At 37.0% G+C, this 20,773-nt stretch overlaps 2 protein-coding genes across 5 annotated transcripts in view; one reads left to right on the top strand and one right to left on the bottom strand.

Annotated features, from left to right (window-relative positions):
* CUNH3orf80 (chromosome unknown C3orf80 homolog) overlaps positions 1-20,773 on the top strand; it is a 44,964-nt gene that overhangs the window by 16,344 nt on the left and 7,847 nt on the right. The gene's annotated exons all lie outside the window — the stretch shown is intronic.
* IFT80 (intraflagellar transport 80) overlaps positions 2,528-20,773 on the bottom strand; it is a 116,589-nt gene continuing 98,343 nt past the window's right edge. For 2 of the 3 annotated variants that reach the window (XM_008706621.2, XM_040636626.1), the window contains exons 14-20: positions 20,024-20,159; positions 19,465-19,612; positions 18,198-18,369; positions 17,167-17,256; positions 16,901-17,073; positions 12,533-12,656; positions 2,528-3,223 (exon numbers count right to left, since the gene is read on the bottom strand). In XM_008706621.2, coding sequence (XP_008704843.1) covers positions 3,113-3,223; positions 12,533-12,656; positions 16,901-17,073; positions 17,167-17,256; positions 18,198-18,369; positions 19,465-19,612; positions 20,024-20,159 — 954 coding nt within the window. In that variant the 3' untranslated portion in view covers positions 2,528-3,112. Of the gene's footprint in view, positions 3,224-12,532; positions 12,657-16,900; positions 17,074-17,166; positions 17,257-18,197; positions 18,370-19,464; positions 19,613-20,023; positions 20,160-20,773 lie in introns of those variants that run through there. The other variant, XM_008706625.2, reaches the window with a different exon arrangement.

Here is a 20,773-nt window from a genome sequence, read left to right as displayed (position 1 = left end):
TGCGAGTAGACTAAGGGAGAGACTTGCTAGACTTGTGTAGTTGCTTGCAATCTAGACCAGCACAGCGGCTGAAACTAAGGTGCCTTCCAAAGGTGAAGAGGTTTGGATAAAAATGGAGAGGAGGAATAGTGCTAAGAATAAAGGAATGAATAAATGTTATGCAATGAGAAAATTCCAATATTAATGCTTGGAAGGAAGCTTGGAGCAAGAGAAGAGATTGTCTTTTAGCTCAATTATACCAGATGCCTGGAAGTGTGAAGCTGAGACCACTCCTGTTTTTGGAACTTGACAAGATTAAATGGAAGGAAGCCTGCAAACCTAAGTGCCCTCACTCTGAGAGACATTCTGGTCCTGGGATGTGGTGACAATTGGACTAATTATTAGAGACTGGATGGGACTCTAGTAATGTGCCAAAATCTTTTGACTCTTATTTTTCAGGTTATGTCTATCATATGTGATATGCTATTACACACTGGCATTGTTGAAAAGATAGTACTGATATTGATAATCAAATGTTTTGGGAAATTGATTAACAGATTCCTATCCTTACCCCACATTGACTCTTCTAAATGTTACTGTATCTTTTATACTCAGGTATAAAAGATCCCATGGTCAAAGACCAGGGGATGACCTGTGACATAATAAAGAATATATCTGGTCTGAGGTGAGGTGTTGGGGGGTGGCTGGTACAGAGCTTCCAAAACTCTTTGAATTTCCTTAATGATAGAAGTATCTTTGTTATGCTAATGAGGTGACTCTGTGTGTGTGTGTGTGTGTGTGTGTGTGTGTGTGTGTGTGAGTGATGGGGTCTAGATAGCTTCAGCATGAGAACAGGTCTGCAGAAAAACCACATGCTTGGAGGGCTAAAACTTTCAGCCACCTGACCTCTAGGGAGAGGAAGAGTTTAATCACATGGCCAGAGATTTAATCAATTATAATAAAACCCTGATAAAAAATTCAGAACAGCAAGGCCTATGAGAGCTTCCTGGTTGGTGAGCACATCAAGGTGCGGGGAGGATGACGGTCCTGGATTCTATGGGGAGAGGGCATGGAAGCTCTATGCCGCCCTGCTTTCCCCCCAGACCTCTCCTTTCTCCTGGACTTTGCTCTATGCATCTCTTCTGCTTGGCTGCTCCTGAGTTGTATCTTTTATAATACAACTGTAGTTGAAAGTAAAGCATTTCAGGGAGCTCAGTGAGTCATTCTAGTGAACTATCAAACCTAAAGGGGCCATGGTAGGAATCCCCAAATTTCCAGCCAAATCAGAAGTGTGGGTATCCTGGGGTCCCCACATGTGGCTGGCAACTGAAATAAGAGCAGTGTAGTTGGGGATCCTGTGCTCTAGTTTGTGGGACCTGACACTAACACTGGGTCTTAGAACACCTTAGTATCAGAACTGTTAGAATGCAGACGTATTTCATTATATTTTTTAACTTTTTAAATTGTAGTAAAATAAATATAAAACTTACCCTTTTAACCATTTTTCTTTTTAAACTTTTTATTGAAATATAATATAAAACATATAAATAAGTACAACTTATAAGTAAACTGCTCAATCATATTTCACAAACTGAACTCACTCTTACACCCAGCACCTGGATGAAGAACAGAACATTTCAACATTCCAGAAAGGAAAAGAAATACATTGAAAAGATGAAACATTTTCATAACAGAAATTTAGATATATTCATTAAAATGGGGGTGAGAGAGGTAATCACTTTCCAATACATATGCATACACCCAGTTTATAATTTACCTTTCCAAAATTTACTTCATGGAGGACTTTCTAAGGAATATTTGTGTTAATGTTCAAAAGCTTTTGTGGCAATAATTTTAGGACAAACTGAATTAAAGTAATCAAAAAGGTTTATTATTTAAGAGTTTCTCAAATTCAGACTCCAGGACTTAGCACCTGAACATTCTCAAATCGGGAGAGAAATGAGGAAAATATTTCTTGCCCATTCTAGATATATTTCTAAAATAATGGTAAGATAGATAGATGGATAACAAAATTTAGCATTTTAACCATTTTTAAGTGTACGATTTAGTAGCATTAAGTATATTCACAATGCTGTGCAACCATCACCACTGTCCATTTCCAGAACTCATTCATTCCAAACAGGAATTCTGTACTCATTAAATAATAACTCCCCATTTCCACTTCCCCCCTGGGCCTGGCAACCACTATTTCTTCTGTCTCAATGAACTTCCCTATCATAGGCACCTCATATAAGTGGGGTCATACAATAGTCTGGCTTATTTCACTTAGCACAATATTTTCAAGGTTTATCCGTGTTGTAGCATGTGTCAGAATTTCCTTCCTTTTAAAGGCTGAATAATATTCCACTGTACCTCTATACCACATTTTGCTTATCTATTCATCTGTTGATAGACATCTTTTTTTTTTTTAAGATTTTATTTATTTATTTGACAGAGAGAGAGACAGCCAGCAAGAGAGGGAACACAAGCAGGGGAGTGGGAGAGAAAGAAGCAGGCTCCTAGCGGAGGAGCCTGATGTGGGGCTCGATCCCAGAATGCCGGGATCACACCCTGAGCCGAAGGCAGACGCTTAACGACTGAGCCACCCAGGCGCCCCGATGGACATCTTTTTTGTCCATGTTTTTGCTACTGTGAATAATCCTGCTATGAACCCTGATGTTCAAATATATATACATTTTCATAAATCCATCCTCATGTATTTTTCTTGTATAAATAAACTTTTGGAACATCTTACAATTTAGAGGTCAAATAAAAATTAAGGATAACATACATTTTTAAGAGTCCAATGTTTTATTATCAGAATTAATATTTGTTCATGCTGAAGATTCAGGGATAAAATAATGGACAAAAACTGGAACATAAGCAACACTACATAAGTGTGTCATACACATACAGGAATATTTAGCTAATTATTGGACTAAAATATATAAAAGATGAAATTATGTCAATTATTTTGTGATTAGTCTTTCTGAATGTACTTTTAGTACTAAATACACAGCAAGTGCTTGTACTTAAAGATTCTGCCTTTTTTTTTAGCACTGAAAATATGATTATCCTTGATTAATCAGAATTAGTTTCAAAAGGTAAAACTTCTTCGAGGTAAGCAAGAAATTTAGTGCCTCAGACCTATATTCTTGCTGGACTGGCTGCTTGATGATCGCTCTCGTTCTTTAGTAATTTCCATTTCAATTTTGGCTCGGATTTTCTCCCAATCTATTTGGAGCTGCAAAAGAAGAAATGTACTGATATTTTATAAAATATCTTTGCTTAATTCAAGGTAACCAAGAACAAAGAAAAATAGAATGATGTCTTCTAAATCACTAGCGAAAAAGAGAGCATGAAAGACAAGTTATGAAATAATGCTAAAAAACATGCCTTAAAGAATAAGACCAAACGAAACAATTACCGCAATAAAAAGCAAAGACTCTCATTATGATTCAAAAGACCAAAATCTAGTTGTAGCTATTTACAAAAGGTACATCTAAAGAGTCCCACGGAGTCTTAGGATTCTGCACAGGTGCCTCAGGGACAGGGGGGAGAAGGTGAAACAAGGGGAAAAATGGACAGGGTCCTAGACATGAGGCCATGTTTCAAACGGGTTAGCACTTCATCTCTTAATGCTGAGGTTTCCATTAGAAGCCTAGCTATGATAAGGAGAGAGGAGCATTTGCTTCTCCTGAGCATATTCTGAAAAAGTGGCTGCTTTGCAACAACTTTTAAAGTAATACAGACATGGTGATGGTTTAGACAATGACAAAAAGATATTAAAGGAAGCGCAGTGAGTAACAAGGCTGGGGACACACAAAAATAATCATAAAAGGTGGTACCATTCTTGTTTCCTTTCCTTTTTTTTTTTTTTTTTAAATCTCTTTGCCCAAAATGGGGCAGTTTTCAAACTCACAACCGGAGATCAAGAGTCAGCCAGGCACCCCTGTTCCTTCCCTTTGATCCATAATGCAGTGCCCCCTGCCTTGCCTTTCCCCTAAGCTCATTACACTCGGTGTTAGCAATGGACTCTGTTCTGAGTTCTCTGAACAAATTTCTTTAGGAAAAAGCATTCTATTGTTTATAAAAGTTTGGAGATCACTACATTAGGAATGTGTGTTCTCTCAGGAAAGACACATATAAATTGGGGCCTAGATTAAACTAATTCTGATTTACAATGAAATAAACCCAACTCCTGAGACTGAGCCAAAAGGGATGGGTTTCCCCTTCCATATAGGAGAGCTGAGTGAAATAAGTAGCATTAAACCAGACTGAGGTATTACATGCTGCCTGAGCAGATTTCTCTCAAGTAACTGGGAAATTAATTTAACCTTATCAGGACTTCATGCTTCTTAAAAAAAAAAAAAAAAAAAGATTTATTTGAGAGCGGGGGGAGGGGCAAAGGGAGAAGGAGAGACAGAATCTCAAGCAGACTCCCCACTAAGCGTGGAGCCAGAAGTAGGCCAATCCAACAACGTTCAGATCATGACCTCAGCCAAAATCAAGAGTCAGAGCTTAACTGAACACCCCAGGTGCCCCCATGCCTCTTTTATTTTGTGCTGGAAGTTGATGGAATTAAACATGTGGTTCTTTTTTATTCCAATATCTGTCAACTAAATTTCTGTACAGTAATTTGTGGATATTTTGGTCACTTTTCTAAAAAGATAATTCATATGCTTGTCTATAATATATAAAATAGATGAATTAAAAGAATCCCTCCTACTCATAGAAGATGAATGTCTGTGGTAAGATGCAAGTGACAGCTCACTGAAATGTTAGATTATTTGGAAGACTCATTTTTCAGTCAGGCCAGAACTTGATATTTTCAAATGGCAAAACACTCGTTTCTATGTCTAACAAAACATTTGCAAAGAGAAAGACAAAACTTGATTAATGCCTTGGCCTTCTTCCAGCCTTAAGCTGACTTACATATGTTTCTCAAATCCACCGCAGTAAAACCATATATTGACCGCACACTACACAACTGTTGCTCTGTTGCACCAGAAGTCCCTCAAGTAAATTGATGACATCTACATTAGTCACTTGTTATAGTACAGACGGGGGCGTCAGTTGATAGATATCCTATTGAAAATAAATGTTTCACTTTCACTCTGGCATTAATCCAGTTTTAGAATAGTGTTCTACTGATAATTTAGTTCTTAGAATAGAATATTTCTACTAGTGGGTTTTAGATAAGGATGTGCTCATGACAGCTTCCAAGTGACTGACTTCTACACAAAGACACATCTTTTCCTATTAGAGGGAATGTCAGTACTATTTGGCACTTCTTATTCTGGTCCCCAGTAAATTCCTCTCACTCACATAGAAGTAATTCCAAAACCATACCCAATGGCCTTCCATCCTCTAAGTCTCATACTCTCGACTGAAAATCAGCTTCCTCTTTACAGAGAATACAGTAGCCATCAGACACGAATTCACTTAATTTTCTTCTTCACACAAACTAACCTACATCTGTATCCATCTCTGTCTCTTTCGTTCTGTCTCAGGCCAACCTCTTCACTTATGTCCCTGATCCCATCTTCTTCCACTCCACAGGGACATCTGCCTTCAGTTATCACTTACATATTCAATCTCCCTCTCTTCACTGGCTGCTCATCGTCCTTCCCCCTCCATTCTGTCTCCCTGCAAACTACCACCCTCATTCTTCTCATTCCTGACTCTCACTTTCTCCCCAGAGCACTGTAATGTGACTGTTCCTACTACACTTCATAAACTTTTCACTAATGCCACCATCAAGTGTTTTTATTCTTCATCCTATGTATGATTCAATTACTCATTCAACAAATATTTAGTGCTTACAAATGCCAAGGATCGTGCTAGGTGCAAGGATTCAGCAGTGAACAAAAACATAAAAATCACAGTATTCATAGAAAGATAAGCAAAGATAACAGTGGAAGATATAAACATATATAAAATGTGGGAAGTGGTAAGAGTTCTGAAAAAGGAAAGGGAAACAGTGAGTGGCAGGGGTGGAGTTGAGGGGAGTGGGTGTTGTGTTTCAAATAGAGTGGTAAGAAAAAGCCTCCCTGAGAAGCTTACATGAAGACCTAAAGAGATGGGTGAGTCCATGAGTATATCTGGGGAAAAGCATGATGACAAAAGGAAGAAAAAGGTCCTGAGGTAGAAGGATTTCCTGGACCTTGTGGACCACAGCTCTCTGAAAAATCACTCAGACCATATAATACCATTCTCTTCTGGTTGGTGCTCTCCCTTCTAAATGTTCTTCCCAGTCTTCTTTTTTTCTCCTGTATCTTTTTCCTAGACAACTCTTAACTCTTAGTATTCACCAGGGTTCCAACCACAACTTTTTTATACTTTCCCTAGGAGATCACATCAACTCGCGTAACTTCAACTATGCCTACATGGTCATGACTATACATTTATTTATCATGTCCTGATTGCTCCTTTGTCAATATCCTTCAATGTTCACAATTCTATTTCCAATTGCCCATTAGATATCTCCATCTGGATACCCCACAGGGACTTCAAACAAAAAAAAAATGTATATTTTCATGTATTCAAACTCAAAAGATCTAAAACTTGCATATTCTCATGTTCCTTATCTAGATTAATGGTATCCCTCCCCATTTAACAGTCACCCACACTAGAAATGTTGAAGTTGTTCTCAAATGTCTTGCCTAGCCAACCTAACCACCCCTCCTCTCACCCCCAACCACAATGTTCTCTTGATTTTACAACTGATATTTATTTTTACATTAATCTTACTCTTTCCATCTCCTGGTGGAACTATTATAGTAAGCACCTAACTAGTCTCCTAGTCACCACCCTAACTTCCAATTCATCTTCTACATCAGAAGGTATCTTTCAGGGGCGCCTGGGTGGCTCAGTCGTTAAGCGTCTGCCTTCGGCTCAGGGCGTGATCCTGGCGTTCTGGGATCCAGCCCCGCATCAGGCTCCTCTGCTGGGAGCCTGCTTCTTCCTCTCCCACTCCCCCTGCTTGTGTTCCCTCTCTCGCTGGCTATCTCTCTCTCTCTGTCAAATAAATAAATAAAATCTTAAAAAAAAAAAAAAGAAGGTATCTTTCAAATCATTCCCTTGATTGCAAACTTCCAAGTCTTCCCATTGCCTACATTATGAAGTCCATTCTCTTAACATGGTATTAAGACCCTTCAGTGTCTGGTCCCAAACAATATTCTAACTACTCAGAACCCAGGATCCAGAGCAATTGCTAGGGACTCCTTCCCCATTCTTTCAAGACCTCATTTGCTCTTATTATTGTATCCTTTGACTGACAAAATCCTACTCAACATAATTTTGTAGAAAACAACTTTAAGTTTCCATTTATTTTGAGGGATCAGGATTTTTAAGGGAAAAGCAATCATGTTACTTCCTTTCGATGACTTCACATATGTCTTAGGATAAAGTTCAATATCTTTAATTTGCCCTATGAAACCCTCAAGTCAATCTCCCTTTTGTTCCTTACTGTTTCCCACTTAAGATCCTTCCCTCTGCTTGGAACATGTCCACCCCCACTTCCTCTCCCACTCCCACCCCAGTCAGCTTCTACCATTTATTCTTTAGAGCTCAATGCAAATATTGTTTGCCTTGCTTAGAAAGTTTTTGCTAATCTCCACCACTCTAGGTCAGTTTCCCCACCCATAAAGTTTTATAGCACCTTCAAGGTAATTATCACAATTGAAATTAACGACTGTATAATTAACTATCACTTCCATTGAATATAAGCTTCATAGAGCTGGGGTCAGTGTCTGCCATGTTTACTCTTATATTCCAAGTAGCAAGGGGAGTACATTGTCTGCCAAAAGTGCTCAGTAAATATTGAATGACAGAAAGGTAACTACCTAGCAGGTGAGCTATCACCTAACAATTTCTCTTGGGTTCTGTGTCTCAGGACCTATAAGATCATAAGGTTAAAACCTGCAAAAGAGTTTAGGGGTAGCTATGCCTAAAGTGGTTTGTCTAAACTAGAGTATTGGCTCTTCTGGATCTTCTTCAAAATTCTATACTTTCTGTAATTCTGCTCCCAAGCTGTTGGTTTGTTTATATTTCCACTGTTTTCTTTCTCCTGGGATAATATTTTAAACATTTCCTGATTTTTCTACTTTTCTTCTTATACGGAATATATTCAGTAGAGTGACATTTATTTGCCCGAATTACAAATTATTTTACAAATATTTACTGAACACTACTGTAGACCAGGTATAATGAGTCTAGTTGGGGTATCAGAAGACAGTCCATCTTGTATGAATCCCAGGTTTCCGTATTTTAAACTAGAAATGCCCAAATAAAATTTCAGGGCTCATAAATACAAATGCATATGAAACTTTTCACTTATAAGATTTTACATTATACATTGTGAGCCCACCAGAACTTACCACATATCTAGAATAAATATCTCAGCTTTTTTTTTAAAGATTTATTTATTTTGTGAAAGGGGGGGAGGGGCAGCGGGAGATGGAGAGAAAGAATCTCAAGCAGGCTCCATGTTCAGTGCGGAGCCTGATGTGGGGCTCAATCTTATGACCATGAGATCAGGACCTGAGCTGAAACCAAGAGTCAGATGTTCAACTGACTAAGCCACCCAGTCACCCCTAATTTCTCAGTTTTTAAAAATGATCTCTATATAACTCGTAGTTCTCAACTAAAAAGTTTATATAATCAAAATCTTGGCTTAGATAAGTAGCGGGAAATTTTTAAGTAAAAAATAATTTTCATCTTAAAATACTGCTTTGTAATTTCTAGTTAGCTTCCAAATTACATTAATGAAGAAAAAAAAGGAGGATACTAGACCGTAGGACCATGGGGAGTCAAGGTAACCTATATAGTTTCAGGGTTAAAAAAAAAAACCCTCAAAATACCACAAAGTCATGTTGTTCTAGTTATCCCATTTGAAGATTTCTGCCACTCTAGTGATTGAAGTATTACATTTTGGCAACAGTTGAATACATAGATAATAAGAAAGAAGATAAAAATGTTAAGTTTTTGCTATCTAAAGTATAATTTTAATTATAATAATGCAATAATTATAATATAAATTATAATCATTATAAATTTGAGGGTAAGAATTATATATTCTATGTCCTCCAGAGCACCTAATGTGAAAAAAACTGAAAAAATATTGATGGCGAGAATGATGAAGAAGAAATAGAGTAGTACGAATCTGTATAAAATTATGCAATAAAGTAAATTTAACGTGGGTGCTTAGGTTTAAAATTTTCAAAACTATACTAAAAAGATCAAGTAATCAGTGATTCTCTGGGCTGCTTAGCACTGTAGTGGTGGTGGCTGCTGTCATATTCTGTGAATTAGAGTATAGTCCTCAGAGGTCCCAAGGCCCTGAGTTTGTCCCATAGTAGAGTAAGCTCTCATAGCCCATAACTCTCAGAGGATTCAGTTTCAGTACTGAAGGTCCGAATGAAACAAAAATTCTGTGGAGCATCTAGAAAATACACCCCTTTCTGGGCAGCTGGGTGGCTCAGTCGGTTAAGCATCTGCCTTCGGCTCAGGTCAGGATCCGGGAGTCCTGGGATTGAGCCCCTCGTCCATCCGGGCTCCCTGTCCCTCTGACCTTCCCCCCTCCACCCCCCGCTCATGCTCTCTCTCCTTCTCTCTCTCTCAAATAAATAAATAAAATCTTTTAAAAAAAATACACCGCTTCCTACCAAGAAATAGACAGCTTGTGTCTACCCAGATCCAGATGTTGAAATCGCATTGCAGAAACTCTGAGAGTGGCCCCAAAGTCTTTACTACCTTGTGTACTGTTTAGAAGTGCAAAAATGTGGATCATGACACTCAGTATCTAGATATGATGTGAGACAATGGAAAATATATATATTGGTTTCTGCTCCCAGTTCCCGGCAGAGAACTCCTGGAACTCTTGTAATTTCCTAAGTGATAGCACTAGGAGCATCTGTTGTTCTAGTATTTGGTCTTTGACCTCGGTTCCTGACACAGGGCTCCTGAAACCTTTGTAATTTCCTGAGTGACAGGAGCATCTTTTCTTTCAAAGAGACAACTCCAGGGTGCCTGGGTGGCTCAGTCGGTTAAGCGCCTGCCTTCAGCTCAGATCATGATCCCAGGGTCCTGGGATCGAGTCCAGTATCAGGCTCCCTGCTCCTTGGGAATCTGCTTCTCCCTCTGCCCCCCACCCCACGCTTGTGCACTCTTTCTCTCACTCTCTCTCTTTCTCTCCAATAAACGAATAAAATCTTAAAAAAGAGAGAAAGAGAGAGAGAGAACTCCAGATGAGTCCCTGGATGGCTCCTGCATGAGGGCTGGTCACCAGAAAGATCAAGCCATGATTAGAAGCTAGGAATTTTCAGTCCTGCCCCGCATCCTCTTGAGAAGGGAGAAGTGCTGAAAAAGGAGTCAATGATCTATCACATCTATGTGATGAAGCCTCCATAAAGTTCCAAAGTACGGGGTTCAAAGAGCTTCCGGGTTGGTGAGCACATCCACACTGGGAGGGTGACACACCCCAGCTCCAAAGAGACAGGGGCTCCTGACGTTAGGGCCTTCCCAAACCTTGCCCCAAGTCTCTTTTCATCTGGTTGGTTCATCTGTATCCTTTATCATATCCTTTAATAAACTTATGTTTTAAGTAAACATAAATCAGTGTTTCCCTTAGTTCTGTGAGCTACTCTAGCAAATCAATCGAATCAGAAAAGGGATCTGGGGCTGAGTTATAGCCGGTCAGTCAGAAGTACAGCTAACAAACTGCACTTGTGACTGTCATCTGAAACCTAAGGCAGGGGTTACTGGGATCTCTGATCTGTACCTGGTCAGTCAGAAGCACTGGTGATAACCTGGGCTTGCAACCGGCATCTGATGGGGGTTGGGTGCAATCTTGTGGGACTGAGCCCTTTATCTGTGGAATCTGATGCTATCTCCAGGTAGATAGTGTCAGAGTTGACTTAAATTGTAGGACACCCAGCTGGTGTTGGAGAATTGCTTGTCGGCATGGGGAAAAACCTCCACATGTTATTAGGCGTCCAGAAGTGAAGTGCTCTTTTTATTTATTTATTTATTTATTTATTTGACAGAGAGAGAGAGACAGCCAGCGAGAGAGGGAACACAAGCAGGGGGAGTGGGAGAGGAAGAAGCAGGCTCCCAGCGGAGGAGCCCAATGCGGGGCTCAATCCCAGGACTCTAGGATCACGCCCTGAGCCGAAGGCAGACGCTCAACGACTGAGCCACCCAGGCGCCCCCAGAAGTGAAGTGTTCTGTGTGAATAGTAAAGGAGGCTCACAGGTGAAAGACTCATAGTAGGGAAGAACTGTGTTTTAATCTATACAAGAGGGGAAAGACTGAGTTTCTCAAGTCATATGGCAAATGGATAATGTTGGCTTTAGAAGAAATTGTAGGTACCTTCTCCCTACCTTCTCTCCTCTTCCCAGGATTCATCTAATTTACCCTGCCCTTTAGGCCAGGTCAGAACATCCCACTTTATTCTGTCTCCAAGGAGCAGCACTCCCCCATCGTCTACAAGCTCCACAGAAACAGAAGTCATAGCTGACTTAGCATCCAGCATAGTACCTGGCCCAGAGCGAGCACTCACAAACATTTTTTGAATCAAAGGCTAAGAAAATCAACTGGTTCACAGAGCTGGAAACAAGGTTGCCCCTGTCTTGGGATTGCAAGGCTCTTGGGTCTACATAGCTAGAGGTGAACTCTTTATTTCTGTGGTGTGAGCCTAGATGGATCTAAGCAGGTGGCCAACAGCAGTCCTATTCTAGGTACTTGGGCAAACTGCTCCACCTCTCCTTGTGGTCTGATACATACTGGAATGACTTTCTTCTAATTATACTGATGAAACCTGAGATTCTGGTAGGGATTTGAAAAGCAAAGGTTTAGCCTTCTTTGGTTCTAGGCAGTGAAATCTCCCTGGGCTAGGCCCTTCTCCAGGTGCAAATAGCGCCCTAGAATTTTACAAAGTGACAGAGTATCCATTTTTTGGCCAGTGCCCTATGTGTTTAGTATTTCCCCTGGAGCAGAAGGGGCAGCTGGTGGAAGACAAAATTCAGGAATTAGAAACTTTTATCCCAGCCATTTATATTGTTTATATAAAAATATCGATTAGCACCCAACTTTAACAGAAATTAAATATAATGAAAACAGACTTGAGTTCATCAAAACATGGATTTAAGGGGCACCTAGGTGGCTCAGTTGGTTAAGTGTCTGCCTTCAGCTCAGGTCATGATCCTGGAGTCCCGGTATCAAGCCCTGCAGCTGGCTCCCTGCTCAGAGGGGAGTCTGCTTCTCCCTCTGCACCCCCACCCCCATTTGTGCACTCTCTCTCTCTCTCTCTCAGATAAATAAATAAAATCTTTTAAAAAAAATAACTGAAATAAAAAAACACATGGCTTTAAGATTCCAGAAAAAAATCAGTAATATAATTACATAATCAAAATAAGACTATAATATCATAGGCAAAAAGTTATTTTTTGGAGATTATGGTATGAATTATTCCAATTTTGTCTTATTAAGATAAATATTATATATACTTATAAAGCATAGACATTATCATAAAAAACTGTATAATACTTACACCTTCTGCATACTGCAAGTATCGTTTATTAGTTTCCTGTTTACCAAATGTCTCCAAAAACTTTTGACGGTAAGCAAGAACTGTATCAACATGTGTTTTGTATTTTACAGCCAATTCAAGTGCCCTATAATAAGAAACAAAAGAGATTATCAGCATTGCTTATATTAGCCTCCGTACACAGTAGAGTTTTGGGATAAGAGAGTGGGACAAATGGTCTATGTTGGTCCCTCCCCACTCATCCCTTAATATGGAACACCATTCCCTACCTCACCCATCTTGCAAATTCCTACTTATACTTCAAGGTTCAGATCAAACATGATCTCTTCTCCCTGACCAACTTCCTTTGTAGAAATAAATGACCATTTTCTTATCTGTGTTCCACAACATTTTACATATACTATTATTCCTACAGCACTGCTTACAGTATATTATAATGATTACTTATGAGTCTGTCTCTTCCATAACCTATACATTTATTGAAGGGAAATTTGGGTTTCATTTCTCTTTGGTGAGTACTCTGGAGTGTATGTATGGTCAGTGTTCACTGAAAAACTCATTGAAATCATAATAAAATTCAAGTGAATGAACTTCCCCCCAATGTAAGTGGCTTAACTATCTTGACAAATTTTTTAAAATCCATAATTTATTCTGTTCTTGAATTTATTTATCTAAAATCTAGAATTTATTCTGCTCAATATTCAATTAAATACTGATATCTTTTATGTTATAATACAGCAAATTTAAAATATTATAAAATTAAAATTTGTGGATAATAAAAATCTGACAAAATGCCTTTGATTCTTAGAACAAGTGAATTTGATTTGATTTAGAACTTAGAACAAGTGAATTTGATTTGATTTAGAACTTAGAACAAGTGCATTTGATTCTTAGAACAAGTGAATAGTCATTTAAATCTTATAATCCAATTAATATGTATCAATATAACTAAGTTTTTTTTAAGATAGTATTTTATTGAAATAGCAGGCAAGAACTAAATTGCTGAAATCAGTGGTACAACAGCAAAGACATAAAATCTATATATTGATAATTTTGAGGGAAATGAAAAGATAAGTCCTCAGTTGTTGGCCTATTTGTGTCTGTAGGTTTGGACAGCATCTCAGCCCATGATCTTCTGCATAACTCATATTAGCTGAGTCAGAAACAATCCTGTACAGTATAGCTCTCTTACATGGGTCACTGAAATCTTGTTTTTAAGTATGATGTTAAAGCACATTCTTTTTCAAGTTCCCTGGCTTTCTAATATGTCATATGACTCTGAATAGGCCAGTCATGATTTATTTATCAGAGCCAACTATTGTAAATCTGTTCTTTTAGGCAATACTGACTACTGACTAGATTTTTTGCAATATGTGACCCTTCAGTAGGAAAATCTGTTTCATTCTTAGCCTGCTTTGGTTTGACCTAAATAGTCACTTTAAAACGTATTTTAGATATGCCATGTGCATTACTTGACAACTGGTAGACAATTGAGAGAAATATTAAAGACAATATAAAAATTATGAATATGTCATGTGTAATACAAATGATAATACCAAAATTCAGCAAAATGATTTCTTATAAACATATTTACATAAACCATATGGCCGACTCCAAGGATCAGTATTTGCTACCCACCACAAACTCCTCACAAAGTTCCCTCATTCCTCTGTGACTTTAAGTCTTTCAGAGAAAAAGAGGATACACAGAAAAGAATGTAGAAGTACTGCAACATAGAGGAACAAAAGTGAAATGCAAGAAGGCAAAAATCCATTCACAGAGTCAAAAAATGAGAAATAGAAGTAAAGGTGCTTTAATCCTTCTAATCCTCTCCCATATTACCCTCTATAGATCCCCAAGGCTCTGACTCCAGTGTAGATGTGAGACTGGAGACTCTGGTGGACCAGCCCTTTGGCACCTGAAATACGTCATTTCCCGTTTTTTTTTTTTATGACTGAACATAATTGGGGAAGGAGTTCTTGTTGTGCAAAACCAGAAGTATTCCAAGTACGGAATATGTAAGCATCTATTTTGGGTTGGGACTTTTCAAAAAGAAAATTATCTCCAAAAAGATAACTTGCTATGGAACATCAGTACATTTAATTATGTAGAACGGATAGACTATGATGTCTAATACTGCATTTAGATACTAGATGCTAAGTATTATCTAGATGATAGTCATTATTATTATAAAATATGTATCTATTATCTGATTGAAGAGCAATAGCTGAAGGTAAACATTCAAAGTCTATGTGCTATTTTAAATGTTCTCTAAAAGCATACACTGGGTAAAAAAAGGTTTCTTTATCACACAGAGGAGGGAATTCACTCCAAATTATATAAGGGTTATGGGAACAGCATGTCTCTAGCTTTAAAACGGTTATTTGGCAACCAAACAAATGTGGCATTAGATTATGGGCCTGGAATAAATCCATGTACCCTCTCTGATTTTAAATAGAAGGAAGTTATATAAAAAGATTTTATAACTTCAAAATATGATCTTTTATATAACTTGAATGAAGCAAAATCACTTTACATAACTGGCAGAAGTGGAGAAATTATTTTTTCTTAATACTTACATAAATTACCTCTCTTAACTTCAATTTTTGAGAACAGACTACCACCAAATGTCCAAGGTGAACATCAAACAGATGGCTTGCTTACCCACAACTCTTCAAGGGCTGTAACTTATTAGGTGGCAGGTAATTTTCAAATTCAAGTATGAGTGACAGAACCACAAGCCAGCAAGACTGTGCTTCTCAAATGGAGTAACACATACTAACAAAATGAAATCTGTTCCCTTCTAGAGGACTTAAACCAATACAGAAATTCAGGGATCTTAAAAGCACTGTAATATATTTTTCATCCAATACTTAAATTCCATCTTCCTAGAATTCTAATTAATTAAGGGAGCTGGGCAATGATCATCAAGGACTGCTAATATCAGAAAGAGACAGGCAATCAGTCACTGTGAAAATGTACTGAACACCACCTCTCACTGAGCCTTACCAAAAGAAAAAAAAAGTTAAACCTAAACCTAATCAAGTTTCTAGATTCAACACCAATTTATGGCTAATTCAAGGGGCAAAGGAACATGTCAAATGACACCACAACGATGTAATCAACAAAATCCAGACTATGGGAAACTTTATTGGCCCACTTTCTGCGGTGGGAAAATTACAAGACACATAAGAGGAAAACCTATAGGTTAAAGGAAACTTAAGAACATATCAACCAATCATAATGTACAGAACTTTTTTGGATCCTGAATCAAACAAACCATAAAACAAAACAAGACATTTACGAGACAATCAGAGAAACAAGAACACTGAATAGAATGATTGCTAACTCTTTGAAGTGTGACCATTTGTGGCTAGTACTGTGTGGTAAATAAATAGATTTTTAAAAACCTTGGGATACATACTGAAATATTTACAGAAAAAGTGATCTGATGACTGGGATCTGCTTTTTAAAAAAATGGTAGGGTAGGGGTGGAGAGAGACAAAGATGATGAAAGACATTTCAAACCTGGAAGGAAATATTAGCATGCCAATTTTATAACATAGGAACTTCAGGTGTATGTAAGCCCCATAGCCTTTTTCACCGAGAGACACATACCTGAGGGAAGGAGGGGAGAAACCTAATATGTCATAGAGAAGAGCAGCATGCCACTCTGTTTCAGAAAGCAATGTGACAAAGCCTAATGCAGAGGAGAAGGCTACTACTGACCACTCCTCATTTCAAATCCTATGGTCTTTCTTCCTTAGCATCACAAATCCCTCATGGCTCTACTTCTCTCTGCCGGTCTGACTGCTTCATCCCAATCTTTCAGCACATTTCTCTTCTTTCACCCACCCAAATGTAGTTGATGTCTTCTCACTCCACACATTTCCCAAGCAATTATGTCCATTCTTTTGGCTTTAATTGCCATCCATTTGCTGATGACTCCCAAATCTACATCCCCAGTTCAAATCTTTCTCACGAGCCCCAGGCTCATTAATCAACTATTATCACATATCTATCTCTTCACAAATATTTCAAATCCAACATGCTTAACACTGAATTCACTATATTCCCTTCCAAATCTGCTAATAGTACCATCATCTATCCAGTTATTGAAATCAGGAATTCAGGAGACATCCTAGACTCTCTTTTCTTCTTCCTTCATACTTCAACTTCTAATCAATCATAAGTTTAGAGAAGGCATAAATCTTCAATGGCAAACTCCTCACAAATAGAAATGTGAATAAATTCTTCTGTGATGTTTCCTAACTATTAAATACAGCGGAAAATGTAATTTACCAAGTCACAGATAGGAGAATACATTAAGATCAGTTGGGTTCTAGAATTGATGAAAAACATTTTTATTACCTTTCCCAGTTATAGAGATTAATATTGATCTGGATTGCTTGATAAACAAGGCCAGCCTGAAGAAGTAGTATTTCAGCCTCCTGTATGTTCCCACTGAACATTAATATGTGAGCCGTTTTTGATTCTTTAGATGGAAGATCTTTTATAGAATTGATGTACTGAACCTTATCAATCTAAAAAAAGGAAAAAATATATAAAAGTGACAGCAATGTAACAAATTATGTTAAGAAAAACCACAAACAGAGAGATAAGTAAACGTTATCTACTTCACCAATTGCCGCGTAGGCTATTTCTGCAGTGGTCATTTCTCTGTTAGCAACTGCCATAGCAGCGAGGCAAGCCCACATGGTCTGCTCCTAAGTGAAATAGGACAGCAATTATTTCAACTACGAGCAGAACTGCCTTAAAACAAGCAGTGATTTAAAATACATTAAAGTTACATTTTAATGAAAAAATTAAACATTGCTGAGCACGGCACTGAAAAAACTACTAATTTATTTAATTAATGACATGGAAATTTCATGTCCATAGTCATGTCTACTATTTTGTTGAAATATATTAATAACATACAAAGAACTTCTTTTGAATAAAATTTCTTGCAAATTTTCATTTCTAATTATCAAAGATTTATTTGTGAACTTCTGACATACTTTTAAGATAATTAAAGGTTATAAACCCTCCAGTCTTTTTGATGAGGTCAAAGAATGTAACTTATAAGGAACCAGAGAAATAGTGAGGTTCCCAGACAATGCTATTATCGCAGATTTCCATCAACAACTCATTGTAAGGGAAAGCATCTAAAAGTCATTTTAAAAGTGTATTCTAAGGGCCGCTAAGCCATGTAAAATTAAAAAGTTCTGTGGTCAAATATGCTTGGAAAAAACTGGATTCAACCAAGCTAGGAAATGCTGATCTAAAGTAGAGGTTCTTAACCTTAGGTGTACAAACCATCTGAGGAATTTAAAAGATATGCCCAGGCTTCATCCCAGATTGAATAAATTAGAATCTCTGTGGGGGTAAAACTTGGGAATCTGACTTTTTAGCAAAAGTTCCAGGGAAGATTTTTACATGTGCCAGTATAGAGAAATTACTCATTTAAATTATAGCTTCTTCAAAAATAAATCATACAGCAATATCTATCTCCTTGTATTGCTTATGTCTTCACTTATCAAAAAGAGACATGATCTCATTTGCAATTTTTCCAGCCCTTAGCTGTTACCATTTCTTATCTTGCACAAAGATATGTGTAAACTGATACATGATATATACATAATTAGAGATCTAAAACGTGAAGTACCTTAACAAAGCGACAAAGTCTTACAGCATCTTCCCATTTTGAACTGCTTACATATTCATGGAGAATAGCAGGATATGGTGATATGCTGATGTGAACCAGTGAGCCATCAGCTCTTCTTATAGTTACTTGATTCCCAACAAAACTCACAATATGGGGATTTTTACTAAATTCACTGTTGGAAAAAAGCAAATTATAATTTATGTTCTGAGCAAAATCTTTCAAGATACTAAATTTGGGGAGTTGACACTTGACACAGATATCAATACTTCAAATCTCCAAAATTCACCCCCAAAAAAGTTAACTCCAGGGAGAATGCATATATTTAAATAAACATTCAAATCCAACTTGCCATACACTTGGAGCAAAATATAAGTTGAATGTGCCAAAATTATTACATATTTGAGAGCTATGCCTAAAAGCATTTGAAATAACCTTTTTTCCGCTAAGTCTTAAGGTAAATTATACAAATGATTAAAAAACTCAGCGTTCACGTTTGAAAGTATAAACCAATAAAAAATGAAGATGTTTCCAAGATTATTTTCTCATAATAAAAGGAGGTGAACTTTAAGAGATTAACTTCTCTTCATTAGTTTAAATACTTTTAAAATGATGCCTCTCTGGTTTTGCTTAAGTTATGAATTGAATATTAAAATGAACTCAAAATAGATTTGAAAGTTAAGCTAAGGTTTGGAGCTAAGAACCTTTGTATTCTTATTTTGTCAAGAGTGAGAGATCTTGTTATTTCTTAAGAGAATTTAGAACTATGTATGTATTTTCTGAAGCCTGTAAAATTTAAAAAACTCTTCAGTAATCTTATATATTTTTTCTATCTTTAATATTAATTTAAAAATTAAATTCTGGAGATACATACAGTCCTGTACGATTATAATTAATAAGTTATGATAATCTAAGAAAGAATAAAGGTTGACACATGTTGTATTTCACTGAAAAATCTTAAAAATGTCCATATTAAAATCACTAAACCACATTGAAAAAAACTGCCTGAGTTAAATTAAACAATACTAGGCTTGAAAATTATATTTATATATGGAAAATTATATTCATAGAAGGAACAAATAAATATAATAGTATTATACAACACTTTCAACCTGACCCCAACACTTAAATCTTACTAAGCTAGCTTTAGCTGAGCAATTTCGTTGACTGAGTTGAGTGAAAGGTACCTTGCAGGATTGGAATTAGAGGCAAAAACATGACACTTAAGAGTTATTTATCACAATAAACAATTCCAGTAGTAAAATGTTACCTTGCATCCCTTTCATATAATGTTTTAGGCAAAATGTCTCTGTCCACATAAACCGTATTGGGGTAATACCACACTGTAAATCGAGTATCTTGAAGTCCACAAAGGATATTACATGTGTCACTCCACGCCAAAGTATGCACCATTGTTCCTTATTTTAAAAAGAATGTTAATGTACTATTAGTTCCACTATAATAAGTATTAAAAATACTTTAAAAATCAACTGACATACAAGACCCCTTCTAATTTCTGGTAGGTATGACTCGATTTTCTGATCGTATAATGGTGAAAATATGTGCAAAAACTCATTTAAAAATGTATGAAAATATTTGAGTATTTTACCTAGAACCATTATGTGTTAATTTGTAAGTCTTTCTTCCAATGCTAGTGTAGCTGTAACAGTTAAAGACTTGCTATTTAAGTGGCGTCAAGTAGTTAAGGGTTATAAGACCAAAGCATTATTCACAGATTAATTCAAGCAAGTATGCTATTTAGTATAAATATGACAAAGTAAATCTAAGAAAATTCAAAGTAATCAATTTTAAATGTATAATTATTTTACCAAGTTTGATAATTTGTTCTTCCTTCCCAAATCGTTTCACTGAAGTGATATAGAGATCTCTATTCTTATCAATGAAGGCAATTTTTCTATTATTGGTAAGTCCCTTTTGATCCAGAGCAATTTCCAAAATTTCATTCTAAAATTTAGAAAAATGAAAATACTGGATTAGTTTTAGTGCTTGACATCAGATCATTTAAATTATTTAATTACAAGAACATTTGTTTATTTAAAGATCAATTAAATATCACTCCCTACTTACAATAAAATGTCCCTGTTAACTAATTTTATTTTTTGTAATTTATTTTTTTTTTAAAGATTTATTTATTTATTTGACAGAGAGAGAGACAGCCAGCAAGAGAGGGAGTGGGAGGGGAGAAGCAGGCTCCCAGCGGAGGAGCTTGATGCAGGGCTCGATCCCATAACGCCGAAATCCCGCCCTGAGCCGATGGCAGACACTTAACGACTGAGCTACCCAGACGCCCCTGTTAAGTAATTTTAAACTACTGATATAATTCAAAAGCTAAAGCACAGTTACTTTTTTTTTAATTTACAAGGGAAGGATGCCCTTAAAACACTATAAATAATGTATACTTTTTTGAAACTCTGTAAGCTGGGAAACATTTCTTTTTCTTTTAAGATTTATTTATTTATTTGAGAGAGAGAGTGTGTGCACCTGTGGGGAAGGGGGGATGGGAGAGAATCATCAGGCAGACCCCCCGTTTAGCTTGGAGCCCAACTCAGTTCAATGCG

This window comes from Ursus maritimus, unplaced genomic scaffold, assembly GCF_017311325.1.
Source record: "Ursus maritimus isolate PB19 unplaced genomic scaffold, ASM1731132v1 scaffold_20, whole genome shotgun sequence".
Taxonomy (NCBI): domain Eukaryota; kingdom Metazoa; phylum Chordata; class Mammalia; order Carnivora; family Ursidae; genus Ursus; species Ursus maritimus.
Note: the sequence above shows the minus strand (reverse complement) of the source record. Positions and strands in the feature narration are given on the sequence as shown.